Source organism: Alligator mississippiensis, chromosome 10 (genome assembly GCF_030867095.1).
Source record: "Alligator mississippiensis isolate rAllMis1 chromosome 10, rAllMis1, whole genome shotgun sequence".
NCBI classification, from domain to species: Eukaryota; Metazoa; Chordata; order Crocodylia; family Alligatoridae; genus Alligator; species Alligator mississippiensis.
The window spans coordinates 2560146-2577573 of NC_081833.1; the positions used below are offsets into that span (position 1 = coordinate 2560146).

The following is a 17428-nucleotide window of genomic DNA, read 5'->3' on the forward strand; positions in this document are numbered from 1 at the left end:
CATAAAAATGGCTTTGAATACTAGCAATCAAAGATGATTAAGCATTATACAGCGGGTTTAAACACATGAAACCTCCATAAAATTGCTCTGTGCAAAATCAGGAGAGGAAAACACACCCATATTACACTTTGATTTGAGTGTGGCAATTACTTTGTGAATCACGTCATGTAATTTACTTCTGTGCTACACAATGAAAAGATCGATACTCACGAGAAAGCCATCTGCAGTGTATTCACTGGCAAATTCATGTTAAAGTACAGTGCACATGATCTACTCAGTTAAGATTATTGGAATAAAGAAGAAATTACAATATTTGATCCACAAAACAAACGGAATAGTACACCCCAGCATTCTGTTCATTTTGAACACATTTACTCCTTAGAGATTTTCTTTTGACGTTTTCAGCATTTTTATTGCTGTTTTATAAAAAGAAAAAAAAAGGCTGACTTTCCCTGTCTTTACTAAATTTATATTTTCTTTCCCACATTGTACAGCAGATCTGTTTGAGTGCAGGGCCCATAAACACCTTTGTGATCACAGGACCGCTTGTAAGCACTGGACTGCATATACAGCTGTTATTGTAGGGTTGATCACAGGTGCTGAACTGCACACAGTGCACTGCTATCACACAGCTGCATGCGAACGAGACAAATCTGGTATAGCAGGGTTGCCTGAGTTCTGAACTGCTAGCATATATTTATTGTAAGCACTGGAGTATTTAATGGGAGAGCGTGACTGAGTATATCACAGTGTTCACACAAATGATCTAAAACAAAACCCACAATGGTATAGATCAACGTGTGGGTCTTGGAACATCAAAGTATCCCTTTCTAAATAATGATTTACAGACAATTTTCCAAGACACCACCATCACGCAGGTATCCAACTCCCAGTGACTTTCAGTGGGAGATACAGTGATTCTGTCTTTCCAAATGCTCATCATCAGTACTCCACTAAGGGGGAAATTCTCTGTGTCATCAAGAGCAGCCAGGCACCCAGCTCCCAATGAAGGGGCTGGGGATTTGGTATCTGACCACCTTAGTGATTTGGAGAATATACTCCTCAGTGGATGGCTGAGAAACATCTGTAAAGTCAGGCTCACCCTGACAGCCATGGACAGGGCCTGACTTGCAGAGATGCAGGGCACCGAGCTCTGGCTGCTCAATTCCTATGAAAACAGGGCTCTGACTCATTTATTAGTGCAGAAATTGCTATCAGTCTCCTGTCAGTCTTCTCCATGGTCACATCTACATGATTCATTCATTTTGTTTCCAGCGTCCATCTTTTCTCCACCTCCTCTCCACCACTGCTGACAAGTCTACTGACCTCCTCATCGTTTTCTCCCCTCCTGCACGCATCTAGGCCCCACCATATGTTGTCAGTCCTTCCTATACAAGTACTCTAACATCCTTCCTTTCTGCTCCATCCCAAGGCCGTTCACCTTGGGCCTGGACTACTACAGCCTCCTCTTCCTTGGCTTCTCTTCAGCATCTTACCTCCCCTCAGTTTATTATAAACCCTGTGGCTTCCCCCCTTGCTCTTCTGATCACATCGCTACCCAATTTAGATCTTTTTGTCCTTTCATATCAGGTTCATGCCTCTGGTGCTCACATGAAGGACCACACCAAACTCCACTCTTTCTATCCTCCCAATTTCAACTTCAGTTTTCCAGACTGCCCCCTGTCCTTGGACTTCCCTCCTCTTTCCCACGTGGCGAACAGCTCACTTCGTTCAGATCACTCCAGGAAAGTGATTTGCACAGTGAAGCAATCAGTCTTTGTAACCCCAAGAAAGTAGCGGGGCAGCCCCCAGCAGCACAACATGGGCAGTCTGGAGGCTGTCTTGGAAAGAGGCTATTTTTGCATATGAGCCCAGGGTGTAGCGGCTTTAAGCAATGTTCACATATCAGCACATTGGTTTCTCCCTACTGGATGGGTCTGATTTAAACAGAAAACCCACAGGGGCAAGGATCACTCCCTCTTCACACCTAGAATAGCATGAGAACACTCTTGATGCACAACAGTATTAATCAGGCCTTGCCTACACTGGAAAGCATTATTACTAGTTATATTAATATAACCCCCATAATTAACTGCTTATTCCAGTTTAGCTTCCATTTGTTTTTCTAGATGATATAAGCTAACCTGAAAAGGCCACTCTTTTGCCAGGGTCAGAATATCCACAGAGAGGGTTATAAACTGATACACTTGTACTGGTAACTTCACACCTCGGCTTATATCAGTTGGTGCCAGCCTTTCAAATGGTCCAACCTCCAGTGGAAAACCCTGTATGAACTTCCATACGTGGGTGGAAGCATGTTTCTGTTAAAATGCTGTGGTAGGCTATCAAATAAGCAGTATGAGATGATTAACACTGGCTGACACTCTGAGATCCTTTGGCATTTTTTCTAGCTGCAAGGGACAAGAATCTTAACCAAAGGCCCAGTTCTCTCCCTGGGAGTGCAGAACTGCCCGTTCACTTACTCCATAACCCCAACACTCTCCACTTTGTGGCTAGGTGATCAATGCAGAGTGCAGACTAATCTCGCCTCTCCTTTTATCCCTGAGGTTTCCTCTCCTCTAGTGCACAGCCACTGCAGAGGAAAGCTCTGAAGAGCAGAGGGGATGAATAACGTTTTGTGAGCACGTTGTGCATGGCTGTGGCCCTGCGTGACACAGGACACTGGGCAAGATGGACCTCTGGTCTGACCCAGTACATGGCTGGCAATTCTTATGTCCTTATGGTTTCCCCAGTTCCACTCTGGACAGTGGAAGTCACTAGTTGTATTGGTTTCTCTGGGGCCCACACATGGTGAAGAAAATTCTGGTCCTGAGTGCTGACAAAAAGGTCCTTACAGAGCAGTTTGTTTGCATGCAGAAGAGGAGTTTACTCTATGAGAGGTCAAGGGAGACATGCATTCAAACAGCAGTCCCTTCTCAGAAGGGACTGATCAGTGGAAAGGGGAAGGGAGGGGGCAAAATCCCACCAAAAACAACACGCACCATCTGCCATTTACCTTTCTTATTCCAACCAGTCTGACAGGGAGTTCCCTCCAGTTCTTGTTTCTCAGGAAGGGACATGGAAAAGCACTGCTGCACAGGACACAGGCACAAAGAACTGCACAATTAAAAAGAGAATCAAGCATCCTTACCCTTGTTCTGTCCTCAATGTCATAGATGCGAAGCTGCATGGGAACATTAAAGCTATGCAGGATATTTCCACCAAACACCAGAGAATCTACTGGAGTATAAACTGCATGTATCCACCCTAGGGAGGGAAAGCAAAGAACTGAGAATGCCTCATGCTATGTCAGATCACAAAACACTTTACAATCAAATTCTCACAACCCTCCAGGAGGAAGGAAAATATCACTGTCCCCATTCTACAGCTGGAAAAACTGAGACAATTACAAGGTTAAAGATTACCTCAAGGTCACATATCAAAACTGTGGTATCAGCAGGAAGGGGCAGGGAGAGATTAAAGACATCCACAGAACAGTTATACTCTGGGCAGAGGCTAAACAAACTCTATCAGTGTGACTCAACCATGCTCCACAGATGGGAAGGTAATTCAGTCTCTTGGCCTCTCCTTATCCACCACAGCAAGGGCGCAACTCAGGTGAGGAGTGGTGGCAGGTGCGTGGGGTGCCAGTGGACTGATACGCGTCACACTTGTTTTCCGCAGGCCCTACAGCTGCCAGCAGAGGATAACGATTTCAGGTTGCTGCCCAGCGTTATCTAGAGGTGAGAGCTCTGCGCCCCATTCTCAGGGCAAGTGAAATGCATGCCCTGACTTCATGGATTCAATGTTTCTCTAACTGCAGCTGATGAGACTGCTAGTAGCCTGATCCTGCAAGGGACTGACTTCCCTGCAGGGACTCCAGGGGGAGGCGAGGATGCTCAGCATCCAAAGAGACAGCACGCAGCAGTTCAGGCAGTGAGACCCCCCCAAGTTCCTTCCTCTGCAATATCAGCTTGGCATGGCACCCACTGAAGCCTAGGCTACACAGGACTGTGGGCTCTGTTCTCCGCTGTGATAAAGGAACTCATCCTGCTGATGATCAAAGACCCATGGAGGCAGCAACATGACATTTTTCTTTTCTTTTCTTAATAATAAGCATTTCCACCATTGTGAAGCCCAGCCACGCAAGGGGCTGCCACTGTCTTCCTAGCTACACAGTTTCTATTAAGTCTGCATTCACGTCAGGACCAGTGAGGCAGCAGGAAAATGCCACTCAGCCTCAAGGACTCTCCTGCTCTCACGTATAAAAGCCTTTCTTTTACCAGTGCCTACAAACCATGCAAACCTCCTGCTTTAAGCAAAGAAAGTCCCTGAGCCACTGACTATGGCAGAGAACTGCTCATGGTGCTTCCACTGAAAAGCATTTGGGAGGAGAGAGGGAGAGAAAATGAAATAAAAAAAACAGCAAGTTAAAATACTCTTGTGAAGAACACAAAGCCCTCACTCCTGGTACATTTTTCTGCCTTTACAAATCTAATTCCACAAGATGAATGTAATGAAGAGAAAATTACAGGCACCCAATGGTTCTGGCAACTCTGGATATTACAGCATCTTTCCTACAATAGTCATTTTAATTTCAGTCGCTGAGTTACTCATGACCAACAAGCATGTTTATCACCTCTAAAGCAAACTGGCTTCCTTCCTTTCTCACAGGGGCAGATACTGCAAGAAATGGATTCCTCAGTTTGGGGCACGTGTATGTGAAGAAGCGCTGAAAAAGCTGGGTGACTCTGCAGTCCAAGCAACAGACTGGGATACCACCTTGAACTTTATCGACAGCAACTGGCTACAGGAGATTTTGGCACTAGCAGTGGCATTTGGTGAATGCATGCAACACTATAAAGCCACTTTGCAAGCAGATGTGGGCAGTGCATCATGTAAAATACATCAGAGAAACACCCAGATGTACTTTAAAAAAATGTTGTAAAAATAAATAATCTTCTTTGCCCTGATCTACATGGAAGCGAGAGATATCCTAACCCAAGCCATAGAGTCTGGGGTTACTGCTCTCAACAGATAATCAAGGACTTGTGATAGAAGAATAGGCGGTTTGGGTCAGTCTCTGCCACCTTCCTGAAGCTGACATGCTGGGTTGAATAAGGTTGTCTGTACCTGGCAATTTAGGGTCAATTGGCTGGGTGGCTGTGGTATAATCAGCCCCATTTTACAGTCTGGGAAAACTGAGGCTCAAAGAAGTAGAAAGATCCACCCGGTCACAGAGCAAAGCAGTGGCAGACATGGGACTCTTGGATTCTCGTCCACCCTCTCAGTTCCCTGCCATACCCAGCAGTGAGGCCTCCTCATCACAGAGAACATCCTGCTTCAAGGGATGTAAGAAGGATGTGGAGAAGCTTGAGAGAGTGCAGAGAAGAGCCACGCGCATGATCAGGGGTCAGGGAAGCAGACCCTACGATGACAGGCTGAGAGCCCTGGGGCTCTTTAGCCTGGAAAAGCGCAGGCTCAGGGGTGATCTGGTGGCCACCTACAAGTTTATCAGGGGTGACCACCATATCTAGGGGAACGTTTGTTCAGCAGAGCGCCCCAAAGGATGACGACTAGGTCAAATGGTCACAAACTACTACAAAACCGTTTCAGGCTGGACATAAGGAAGAATTTCTTTACTGTCCGAGCCCCCAAGGTCTGGAACAGCCTGCCGCCGGAGGTGGTTCAAGCGCCTTCATTGAACGCCTTCAAGAGCAAACTGGATGCTCATCTTGCTGGGATCCTATGACCCCAGCTGACGTCCTGCCCTTTGGGCAGGGGGCTGGACTCGATGATCTTCCGAGGTCCCTTCCAGCCCTAATGTCTATGAAATCTATGAAAATAGTGGAGACAACTGCGGTAACGAGGGATTTTAAAGAGCTGTCAATCTTCTTTTAAATTTGTTGTCAGAGACTTATGGCTCTAATGTAGAAAGAAATTCACTGAGCTGAAACTTGGCTCCATATTCAGCAGCCCAGAGGGTGGTGAGCTTCTGGCTCTCAAATTTTATAAGGAGTATGGAAATATTCCATTTTAATTAAAGGAGTACAAAAACACAAAGAGTTCGCCCATTTTTGATGCAACCATATACTGCACCTTGCAAGGGCCTGGCTCACCTAAATTATGTCTCCTCAGGGAGAAACCTACAGTGGAGAACCACTAATTGCACTATTACTCCCCTTTGGTCTCATCTTCTCTCGTTTGACCTCTTATCCTCAGCCCCAATAGATGTTAAAGGCCCTTGTATTAATGATCCCCAAACTCACTAGGCAGTTGCCCCTAATATAATTAAGTGACAGCTCCAGACAAGTGACTACTGACTGTTAGGTCAATGCTCCAGTGAACAATGCCCCAGGCACAATAAATCCTTAATGGAAACATTACTGACAAGGGTGTAAACAGTGTTTATTTTCAAGTCTGTCATAGGAAAAAGTCAGGAAAATGTGAACTGGTAAGCAGCTCCCCAAATTCTCAGAGGCAGCATCTGCTTTTGTGGGTAAGTTACCCATCTTATTATCAACATTTGGGCCTGTAGTCGTCGAAAGCAAAATCAGTCCTGCTAAAGGTCTTCTACATATAGCTGGGCTGAAGATGCTAAGGCCAGGTTTAAAATCAGCTTTTTTATGATACCCCCATTTTTGCCTAAAAAACAAGAAATGGCTTGAGTGCTGGTAACAAGATTGAAACCACACAGCACTGAAACCCATCACAACTAGAAAAAAAGCCACAAGGCAGGTGACACTGGGGAAGGTCTGCTGGCAAAATACAAGAGAGCTGTCAACCTGTAGGCCGCAGAGCAGCAGTGCAGTAGCCAGGGTCCATGCTGCCCCCCTGGACTCCCTCTGGGCTCTATAGCAGTGCGAGCCCATGAAGGTACCACACACTGATGGAAATCTGTACCTCTTCCTGCAGCCAGCTAGCTCCCCTGGCTAAAAGAAGGGGAATAAAGCCATGGCCATGCTCCCCTTTGGACCCTCTTAGCTCTTTTCCTATACCTCATGCTCATAAGGAGGAAGAAGAGACTAACTATACTCTCCTCCCACTGGACTCCAGCCAGCCCCTGCGGAGGAAGCAGAAAAGGGAAGTGTGCCCTCCTCTTTCACATGTACCAAGAGAATGGCCCAACCTGACCCCAATGCAGGGCAGCATCTCTCAACTGTACTGCATCCTACACTACTTCAGGCCTGCTTCAGCAATGCCATTATGGAGCTGAAGACAGGATGGAGAAGCAGCTGTGAAGAGATACGTACAAGGGAGAAGAGAAGTTTACCTAGTAAAGATGGAGAACAGACAAGTACTAAGACCCAGGAAGAATGGTCCAGGCGGGTGGCACCTGCAGAGACAAAGGCTCCTACACTAACACCGATCAGCGTGTGTACAGGGAGAGATAGCAAAGGTCCATGCTATGAAAGTGGAAGGAATCAGGTGGACAATACCAAGAGGCAAGCTGTAAACAGGAAACTCTTTTTACAATTCCTGACTCTAGTAATCTGGGGAAATGAGCTCAGAGAACATGCAAGCTCAGCAGATACGTTTGATTCATTCTACAGCTCAGACACCAGCGGGGCTCTGAGACCACTGTGAAGATGCATGTTCTGGGTAACAGTTTGTCAACGAGCACCTGAAGCAGCCTTCTGAGCATGCAAACTCCAATGTGCATCACCCACACAAGGTACAGTTTAAACAGGAGGATGGTCTTCCTGAGCGGGAGAACATCATAAAGCTGCAAACATGTAACAGGGGCAAAATACGAAGACAGTGGGCCTTATCGTCCAGTGCCACAAGCCACTACATTTCTCTTTGTCCTCCCATGATGTGTGTGTCACCAACATCCTCTGCTGGGTGGACACAGGCGATCCTGACCCCGCACATGAGACAGAATATCAGAACTGCACATGTGTTTGAGCCTGCTGACTTCTAATGGCTAGATACGGCTAGGCAAGCCGCAGCACAGGCAGCTCTAAAGTTTGTGTTTAATCAATTCTCTCCTTAGTGGCTGCAGTTTCCTGAGGACAAAAGCTCTGGTACTACTTCACAAGCATGCATGTTGTTTGGGTTACTGCTACTTATGAGATACTATCTGCCCCTCTGCAACAATCTTATAAAAGCAGAGCACACCAAAAAACTTAGTGAAATCCATTTTATCTTTGATGCTACAATAGCATGGAACTAATATGAGAATAAAGGGATTAAGGACTGAAAAATCAAAATGGGGGGGTAAGTTATAGCTTGGTTTCTGCTGAAAGTTACAAATAAAACCATCTGTTAAATACTACAAAGCTGAAACTGGATCCTGTGTGTGCATGCACGCAAGAGAGAGACAGCATGGCACTAGGCCGGGACTGGTAATGGATGAGAAACCTTTTCCCACTAGGTCACAATTCCAGTCTGGCCGCTGGCGGGATGGCTCCACTTCGGTAGTTGGTCAGATTCAGTCTCATCTGTTCTAGGCAGAAACAGGCACTAGCAGTCTCAGAAAAAAGGCCAAGCACTGAATGAATGAGTACCTTGAACTACCCTCTTCACTCCCCTGGAGCTAATTCCTCTAGCTCACAGCTGAGACACACTGTCAAGGCAACTGTGCGCTGCCACCACTTGCACCATTTCCTGTTCGGTAGACAGAGGATTTCAGACCTTAGGCCTCAACTAAGCACCTCCCATCAGAAACAAGTCAATTAAAAAGAGGAGAGTTTGGATTTTAAAGTATGGACAAGGCCTAGTCCCTGTGTGGAACCCCTGCAACATCGGGCATCAACGAGAGAATAGCCCCGATCAACGGGATGTTCCTGAGTGGATCAGAATACGTCAGTTTGGAGGGATTAATGCACACTCCTTCTTTCCCAACATTCCCCTTTTTTGTGCAGTCTGTTTTATTCAGGAAGTTCAGAGACACCCTCAGCTGGTTTACAATTACAGATCATTCCCTTGCTTTAATATGCACTCGAATATTTAGATGTTATCACCTCAAGTAAACCTAGAAGGTAAAATTAACAGCAACAAAGGCCTTTCTGAATGGTTAAAAAAGATAGAATCTCATTATCTTCTGCAATTCTATAAAACAGGTGTTATTAAACATTGCAAACTTGTTACAAGGTTTCAGGGGCTAGCAAAATCCTCCTGTTTCTTTAATGATGTAATCATCCATCTGAGAATAATAAAAAAAGGATATTAACTCACGAAGCTATAGGGCAGACAGACTACAAACTCCAAGCCGGAGCACTGGTGCAGCTGTTACTGTTAGCAACTGAACAGATTTTTGCTTTCCTAAAAAAAGATCTACACTGCTCTTTTCTAGAATTCTGCAGAATCTTGGGTGGAAAATGCCAATTAAATGTGTCAAATAAAAAAATTGTTAAATCAAATTTTAAAAAAAGCTCAAAAAGGCTGACTGTCGACCAAAGGGCAATGCCACCCTGGTAGGACATCTCTCATACCCTGAGAGGAGTGGCCGTGTTGCAGTAGCACTTCACAGCCCCAAAGGCCTGCCACAAGTCACCTTTGTGTTTGACAAGTAGAAGACATGACTCTGTCCCCAGTAATTAGAGGGGTAGCGTCACACCTATAAACCTCACAGCAATTAAACTCTGCAGTCAGCAAATTGAACAGCTAACCACTACTAATGAAAAGCTCTTCAAAGACCATCAGAAGATCTCAAAGTCCTTAATATGTATAAATTGCATTTAAGTGACCCTTTAACACCCCTCAGATGGAGTAACTGAGGCACCAAGAAGTTACAAGACCTGTTCAAGCTCACACCCCAAGTTCACGGCCAAACTGGGAATGGAAGCTGCACTCCGTCCCAACTCCCACACCAGCCTCCCTCCATGTCTAGTGCAAGGCAGCTTGGAATCCAGAACGAACGACAACCCCCATTTTTCTATAGAGAAACGGGACAAAGCAGAAATATCTATCTGCAAGCCCCTTCGGCTATTTCTCTGGTACTTCCCAAGTTTTAGATGAAATGAGAAAGCCCAGAGCCACCCCTGCTGCAGAATAAGACTCCAACCAGCAAAGTTACAGACAAAGCAACCCTCCTGCCACCTGCCTCCCTTCCCCACTGAAGCTCATCTGTATTTCAGTGTTTCTACAAATACCTCAGTTTGATAAGAATTAGGCAGAACACTGTACAGGAACAGAACTAAGACCTGGCATTAAACTGATGGCTTCTATCCAAAGAGTGTCACTTCAGGCAAAAATTCTTCTCTCTGATCCTCTCCGCAGATCTTTCCTGCACGGTCCCCATTGGCTCCATGCACAGAATTTCCATTAACATGACTGAGACGGTAACAACAGCGAGACGACTAAATGGACAACCATCTTCAGGGTGGCTATAAGTCCAGGGGGACTCGATGAAAATCACTGTCAGGCATACTTTTAACATCCAGTTACTGCTTCCTTTGATACAAAAACTATTTGCTATCCTCTGGCATCCTGCAAAACACAGGTCCATCACACACAGTCTGGTTCAGCTGCGGGAGCCAGGTCTGAGAGTCCCCCACTCCCTCGGCAAACAGAATCGCTTCATATCAGCCGCTGTGGTAGTATTTATGGTGGCCTGAATCTCTGTAAGTCACTCCCAGAAGCCCAGCGTACATCACCCCAACCCATCCATTTTGCCCTCTGAATATCAGCTTCATCAGAAAAATGTCATAATTTCTGTGCTGACTAAAAATAAGCAGGTTTTGGAGCGTTCCCCTGTTACTGCACTAATCATCACAAAACAATGAGCACATTTTGCTAGATTGTAGCTCATTTCTCTCAAGAAATTATAGAGACTGTAGTGTCCTAAATTCACGTTGTGACTTTCCTCTCGTGAGAGCCCCAAGTATGTCCCAAACTCATATAAAGGAGACTCTCGTCCCAGCAGCGGAGCGCAGTCGGCTCCGAGATGAACCACGGCTGCTGCTGAACAGCAGGCAGTGCCTATAAGAACAAGTCAGGACAGAAAGTGAAGATGACGCGGCATCAAACTGAAACCGCATTACCCAGTTTGGATTACACCAAAGCTGATTCCTTTATTACTATAAAAGTAACCTGGGATCTTTAAGGACAATATATTGTTACATTCTTATATGAAAAAAACCCATCTCCGGCAGCTCTGGAGGCTCCTACTTCAATGCTGGGCCACTGAAATCTTCTGGCAGGAGATTTTTATTTAGCCAGTCAACAAAAGGATTTCCTGCAGCATCATGGGTTTTCCTCAGTGGTCTCCAATCGAAGCAATGATCCAGGTCATTACTGCTTTACTTCTAGAGACTGACAAGAACACAGCTCAGGATGCCAGAACTATTCAAGAGTCTTCTCGCTCTCAAAGCTGCTCAACTATACTATCAGATCACACATACTACCATTGGTCACCTCTTTTATGAATTCAAATTTAAACTATGTATGTGAAAAGCATAACGTCTGAAACAGTATATGCAATGCGCTTGCTACACTGGTTGAGCACTGACCCACCTTGCAATTAAAGACAAAACAGTCACTGCCAAACCTGGAGTGATATCTATCCCAACACCCATACGTGACTTTCACTGAGGTCAGTGAAAATCCTATCCACAGAGAGGAAAAATAAATGTATCATCGTCTTTCGCTTTTTCACCCACAACCAGCAAAACCAGTCATGGTTTTAGTCATCCCCTGAATTTGATTGGGTATTAACATGAACAAGATAAAATGCCGTGAGGCCAATTTTCAGTCCAGGCTCCAACCTGGCCTCCATTTCTGCACGTAAACTTTGCACATGCACATTTCAAGTACCACAGTCTGCGCACTCGCACAAGTGAATGACACTTTGTGGGAAGGGGGGGCCCAAAAGAACCAAGCAACCAAGGAAATCCAAAGATAGGGAAAGCAGCTGAACTTAACACAAATCAAGCTTTGATATGCAGAATATGGGACATTGCCGAGATCCCATCTTGTCACGGTCAAATCACGTACAATGTACATGTGGTAAAGAAAAAACTAGGACATGCTGGGATGACAGAGACATAAATTGGGATGATTTCTGTTTTGATCTGTCTGTAACATTTACTCCTGAAGTCACCTCCTCTACGCAGCAGGGAGGTAGTGAGGTTTTAGGAGCTCTGAAGGGGAACGGGGCAGTGGCTTGAAGAACCAGGATGGAAAGGACATGCCACGTATCCGGGATGGCTCAGAAAGAAAGCTTGAGTCAGAAGTAGGAGTGGAAGATGAATGGGGCACGAAAACTGGAATTGTAGGTGTTGAGAAGTGTCAAGGGCCAGAATAAGACACCTGGAGAGGAGTTATACAAGACAGTGAAGGGAAGGAAGGAAAGCTTGAACTGATGGTTGAAGGAGAGCCAGCAATGGGATTCACCAGCTGGGCAACATTGTCTGATTAAGTGGGAGAGTCACAGAACTTGGAGAGTTAATGTTGTCCAGCTGCTAGTCCAGTGTATCCTTAGGCCAGTTGTAAGCTATAAGCATCCTTTGTCTGTGGCCATCCATGAAATGGATTCCAAACATTCCCTTCCTGCACGTCAGCCTTGCAAGTTGCCTTCATGCACAGAGATGCAGAAGAGAAGGAAGCGAGGACTCAAATATGCAGCAGTCTGGGAACTCAGTGTTAGAGAAGGAGCCCTTGGCTTGGCTGCGTCTAGCTGATGGGACTTCAGTACGAACTGGGTAAATGCCACTTACCCATGTACTAGTATATTGCCCCGTATGGGTATTAGAAGCCAGTCAAGAGACTCTGGGCCATTCTTAATAAAAATTATTGATTTCCACTATGAGGACGAGTTGCCCCCTATGCGAAGGAAAGTGGTGGTTAAGAATGAAAAAGGAACGATATCTTGACACTGGCAGTCACATCAACTTCTTGCCTTTTTTCTGCATAATTTTTGAGGGTGCTTTTTGAAAGGTGATGAAAAACCAGCTCCAACTATACTTAGGTAACTCTGATGCCCTGGAATCCCACTGATGTGGCTGCAGCCCTGAGCAGAGAGCACGCTGTTTCTTGGGTTATCATTCCCTGTTAAATGCTGACAACAGATCGGTTAATCCTCTCCTTCCGTGAGTCGGCAGAGGCCAGATTCCTTCCTGATTGTATTAGCTTTTTCAGTTGCCTTTGCCGCAATTCATCAAGTGTGTCCTTGGCTCACTGGTGGGAACTGGCAAATGTGGATGGGCACAATTTTATAAAGGATCCCTTACATTTGGAAACTTCTCCACCCAAGACTGGGAATTTTCAGGAGGTACTGCAAGGTGCATTTATTCGTCCTATGCTTTTATGAACAAATAGAGGTTGATGGGTTTCATCAGTTCCAATTCTAAACTATTCTTAATATTTGGCAAGTAAATAAGGGATATTTGAACCATACATTTGGATTCACTTCTTTTCAACCACCATGTTACTGTACATCTGTGCCCTCCTTAAGCTGCCAACAGGAGGCTACAGCTTGCTTTGTTCCATCTCCCGAGTATCACTAAACTAATGTACAGGAAGACTTGTAGAAGATTGCCCACAAGGGGAGACACACATGCAAATACAGCAACAGGATCAATGCAAACAGCATAGACATACTGAAACATTCAATTCAAATAGTAATAACACATGCAAACCCATTTCAAGAGAAGACCTAATTCCTTTAATGGATTCACTTCCCTGGCTCCACACCATTTTTCTCCATCACCTCACAATCTACAATCCTTGCCAAATCTTTACCAAATGAGCACATAAGTGGCCCTCCCCACCGACACAAAACACTGCTTCCTACCTGTTCAGAGAAGCCCTCTGTTTCCCAAAGCCTCTGTTCCTCTCCAGAACTTAAAATAAAAAGCTGTTTCTAAAGTTTGACACTGGAAACTGAAGAATGACAACTTCTGTTGCTATCAGGCAGGGAGGCTGCCAATATTTCCCTTGTGAGATCTGCTACAGGTTGTTATATCACTGGAAACAAACTTATGGCCACACTATAGATGCAAAGGACTGAAACGCACCACTGGCTTGTGAACAAGCTTTAGTCAATCCAATTCAGGTGATATAAAATGCAGAGGAGGCTACCTGTCTGCAAAAAGGTACCTGACACCCCTGTTTTGCCAGACAATCCTGACATGAAACAGCCCAGAAGCAGGCAGTGTGTTCAAAGACAAAGCTCTTGGGAAATGTGCACATTCAACACAATCTCCACTAACAAGTCTCCTGAAAAGCTAGGGCCAGGTGTTAAAGCTGTTCTGAGGTAGGGCCCTACCTACTCTTGCTGCTGAGGAACTCTGCACCATATCTCAAGCGAACAAGCCCCACATAGGCGGATTAATGCACAGACCAGCTGAGCCTGGGTCCAGGGGCCGCAGCTAAACAAAAGCCCCCAGATGCCTGGAGGGTGGGCACGGGGTGGGGGGCAGCTCAGTGTGGACGAAACCGGCAGCCAGGCCAGGCCGAACATGTGCAACAGAACGGGCTGTGGCTGCCGGTACCGGCCCGGGTGTGGGGCATGGGACACAACCACACCAGAGCCCTGGGAGTGGCCAGAGCTGCTGGTGGCAGGGAGCAGAGTGTGGCTGGGACCTGCCAGTGGTGGGGCAGCCCCAGTGCAGCCAGGTCCCAAGCCCAGGCCAGCCGCAATCCTGAGCATTTTCCAGGTGCCGCTGCAGCCAGACAGAGCTGTGGCAGGACAAGGGGTCATCCCCAGAGCTCGGTCTGCGTTGCACACCTGGTGCTACCCAACTGTAGGGCAACGTCACGCGACCAGCCCCAGGCTCCGACTCCGACTCCAGCTCTAGCACAGATCTGTGGGCAGGGGCAGCCGCGGCTTCTGCCCCAAGCCTGGGGGGCAGCGCGTCCCACTCAGGCTGCTACACCGGCCAGGAATGGAGCCCACAGCTGAGGGGCAGGGTGTGCGTTGGGGGTACCTGGGCCAAGGGGGATGGCACCCAGGTTGTGGAGGGGGACCCCGGGCCCAATTTAATCTAAATGTGCCTCTGAAGCCCCATCTCTCACTGCTGGCTATAAGCACAGACTGAGAGTATGGATGAAAGTTTCCAAACTACAAGTGAAACTTGACTGAGGCAGACTAGACTGTGGTCATAGTACAGCTATACTAGCACAGTTATATGAGACCAAAGGAAGGACAAATTTGCTTTTTCAAACAGGCAGAAAATACAGTGGGACACCCTGCAGTAAACTGAGGATAGGAAGTGCTGGTGTCCTGAAAACCAGAGTTCTCATTTTATCCACAGACCAATCTGAACCAAGTGACTGCAGAGCACACTCCCCTCAGGCATGTCTCATGCCTGGCCTTCTGGGCCCACTGTGACATTATGCCCATTCAGACCCTAGCCTTTCTTCTGAGACTGCCAACAAAGAAGCCAGCAAGAAGCTCCGACACGGTATTTTTATTATGCACGCAGGGACTGTTAATCAAACGCAAGGATTCTGATGATTCTGACAAGAGTCAGAGCTATCAAGAGTTTACCTGAAGGAATAAAAAATGTATAGCCTTGTTTCAACTCAATTCTTTGGCATCGTTCCACCCTGTCTCCCAGAAAGATATCACTTTGCTTTCCCGAGAGAACCCATTCTTCATAAAGTTCTAGATTCTGCAGAGTAGGCGGAATCAGCCAGAAGATCTAAAAATAAAGCAAAAGTTTAACTCTTACAAACAGCCAATGAAGAGGAAGAGCTAGGAACTCCCCACCAGGTAAGTGTGTGCCAGTGAAATGAACAAACACAGCAAATGTCTTTTCAGCATAAAGTATCCGTTTCCTAGGTTTTGTGCACGCAGGTCCCTGGCAGACTACAGCAGTAACCAGCACATTTGCTGGAAATGGCAAGGTCACTCACTACCTACTTCATAATGCCTCCATAAAACATCTTCTCTGTATGAAGTCTGCTAGGAGCTTACTTTCAAATTAGTGTAGTATATATTGCTATATGTTACCAGTTTGCATAGATTAATAATATCAGAAGTAGAAAGACGTACTATTTGCTGTAATTATTTTAATTCATGTGTAGTATCTTTCTACACTGGAATCTCAGATATGGCAGAATTTACCTAAACCTACAGCTACATATACCTAGAAAGATGCATCTGTAGCTGTGTATGCTACCAGTCCCATCATTTTTTGCCTTCATGTATCAATTCATCTGTGTGTGCATTCTTAAAGCATCCTGAAAACTGTAAGAGGAGGCAAAGAGGTTCTGGCAACCTAAGGAGATGTGATAAGGGCACTCTGACCCAGCAAGGGTACACAGCCAGTTACATGCTGCAAGATATTTCCAATACCATGCAGTACAATGAGGTTTTTCACAACAAACGCTTTCTTTTTTTTTGTTGCCCTGACATAATCAGCATGCTTGTTTCATACATGGAAAGGCTCTATACCCCAGCTGAGCAAAACTCCACATTTTTCAGCTGAGTTGATTCCAAGAGATTTACCACTTCATCCCTTAGATGCAATAAATAAATAAATAAATAAATACACCGATCATACTAAAATAATCCTCTGAACAACAGGCGTCATAAGAAGTACAGAAAAATAAAGGCATCACACTGCCTGGTCCACTTACCTTCCCTCCTCGGAAAACGTGATACCACACTGAAGTGCCACCAAAATCAATGTGAAAATCAGTGAAGCATCCTTTCACGCTCATCAAACAATACCTGAAAAGCAAAAAAAGGAAAAATGTACAAGAGCCAAAGGTTACTAACCACAAATGTGAGACTAATGTTGCTCATTAATTCATGTGAAGTGATCTGTGCATGTGTAGAGGTCTCTACCAATGAAACTGCTGCATTTTTACAGTCACGTCATGGGGCAGAAACAGGACTATAACTGGACTTCAAATGGGAGAAAGCTTCTCTTTAATTCTATCTTCGCTACCCCACTGCCTGGATAGGAAACTATTTGTTAAAACAGGTTGCGGACTGTTAGTTCAACTGTTTAGAAATATTCCCCATGCCACTCTCTGCTTGCAAAGTAATCTTGTTCAGGTTCTCCTCCACTGCCTGGCTGACATAACCTTCACCAAAAGTTGTGTACATATTGATTCAAAGAACAAAGTTTTGAAAACTCTCATTTGCCTATAAAGCCCTCTGGTCATGCATCACCTAACAGCTACCAATACCATTTTTGCATGGGCTGGGGGGCAGAAGTCTCATTTGGCAAACTAACTGGTTTTTGTTCTCATTTCCAGACACTTCTGCACCAAAACAATGAAAAGAATCAGCCTGCTGCATTGTAAAGTATCAAATTCACTGCATTTGGTGCCCTCTAGATCTGTTTTTCAGAGCGATTTCGTGTCAGCACTGCTGCAAAGGTATACAACAGCTCTCATCTTACTGCACGAATCTCGAGCCTCCAGCCACCATCAGTAACTAATGGCCGAATTACAGCCGCCCTCCTCACTACAGGCACCTTTGCAAACGCAGGAAACGCACACCACTTAACCCACTAACCTCTTTTCC

At 45.7% G+C, this 17428-nt stretch overlaps 1 protein-coding gene across 2 annotated transcripts in view; it reads right to left on the reverse strand.

The window, feature by feature from the left end:
- The window catches only part of KDM2B (lysine demethylase 2B), a 140474-nt gene that overhangs the window by 80363 nt on the left and 42683 nt on the right, over positions 1 to 17428 (reverse strand). For both annotated transcript variants that reach the window (XM_014594768.3, XM_014594771.3), the window contains exons 7-9: positions 16531 to 16624; positions 15437 to 15590; positions 3152 to 3267 (exon numbers count right to left, since the gene is read on the reverse strand). In XM_014594768.3, the coding sequence (XP_014450254.1) occupies positions 3152 to 3267; positions 15437 to 15590; positions 16531 to 16624 (364 nt within the window). The remainder of the gene's footprint in view (positions 1 to 3151; positions 3268 to 15436; positions 15591 to 16530; positions 16625 to 17428) is intronic.